This window comes from Nestor notabilis, unplaced genomic scaffold (genome assembly GCF_000696875.1).
Source record: "Nestor notabilis isolate BGI_N333 unplaced genomic scaffold, ASM69687v1 scaffold3745, whole genome shotgun sequence".
NCBI lineage: Eukaryota > Metazoa > Chordata > Aves > Psittaciformes > Psittacidae > Nestor > Nestor notabilis.
The window spans coordinates 1-206 of record NW_009928647.1 but is presented as its reverse complement, the minus strand read 5'-3'; the positions used below and the strand labels follow the sequence as shown (position 1 = coordinate 206).

Genomic DNA, 206 nt, shown 5'->3' with positions numbered 1-206 from the left:
GCCCCCCGGCCCCTGCCCGCCTACCTGCATGGACCGCACCGTGAGCAGCAGGTGCAGCTTCCCCGCCCTCACCATCAGCGGCAGGAGGACAGAGGCTTTGGCCAGCGGCAAGTGGGAGAACCTGTCCCCCACATCGAACTCTCTCAAGCGCAGCCTGGCTTTCTCTCTGACGCTCTTTCTAGGAGCAAACAGAAGGGACCGCCATG

At 64.6% G+C, this 206-nt stretch overlaps 1 protein-coding gene across 1 annotated transcript in view; it reads right to left on the bottom strand.

Moving 5' to 3' along the window:
* The window catches only part of NUDT7 (nudix (nucleoside diphosphate linked moiety X)-type motif 7), a gene marked incomplete at its 5' end in the record, with an annotated part of 3,209 nt that extends 3,020 nt beyond the window's left edge, over window positions 1–189 (bottom strand). The window contains one exon of the mRNA XM_010014586.1: window positions 25–189. Within this exon, the coding sequence (XP_010012888.1) occupies window positions 25–189 (165 nt within the window). The remainder of the gene's footprint in view (window positions 1–24) is intronic.
* Window positions 190–206: the final 17 nt, after the last annotated feature.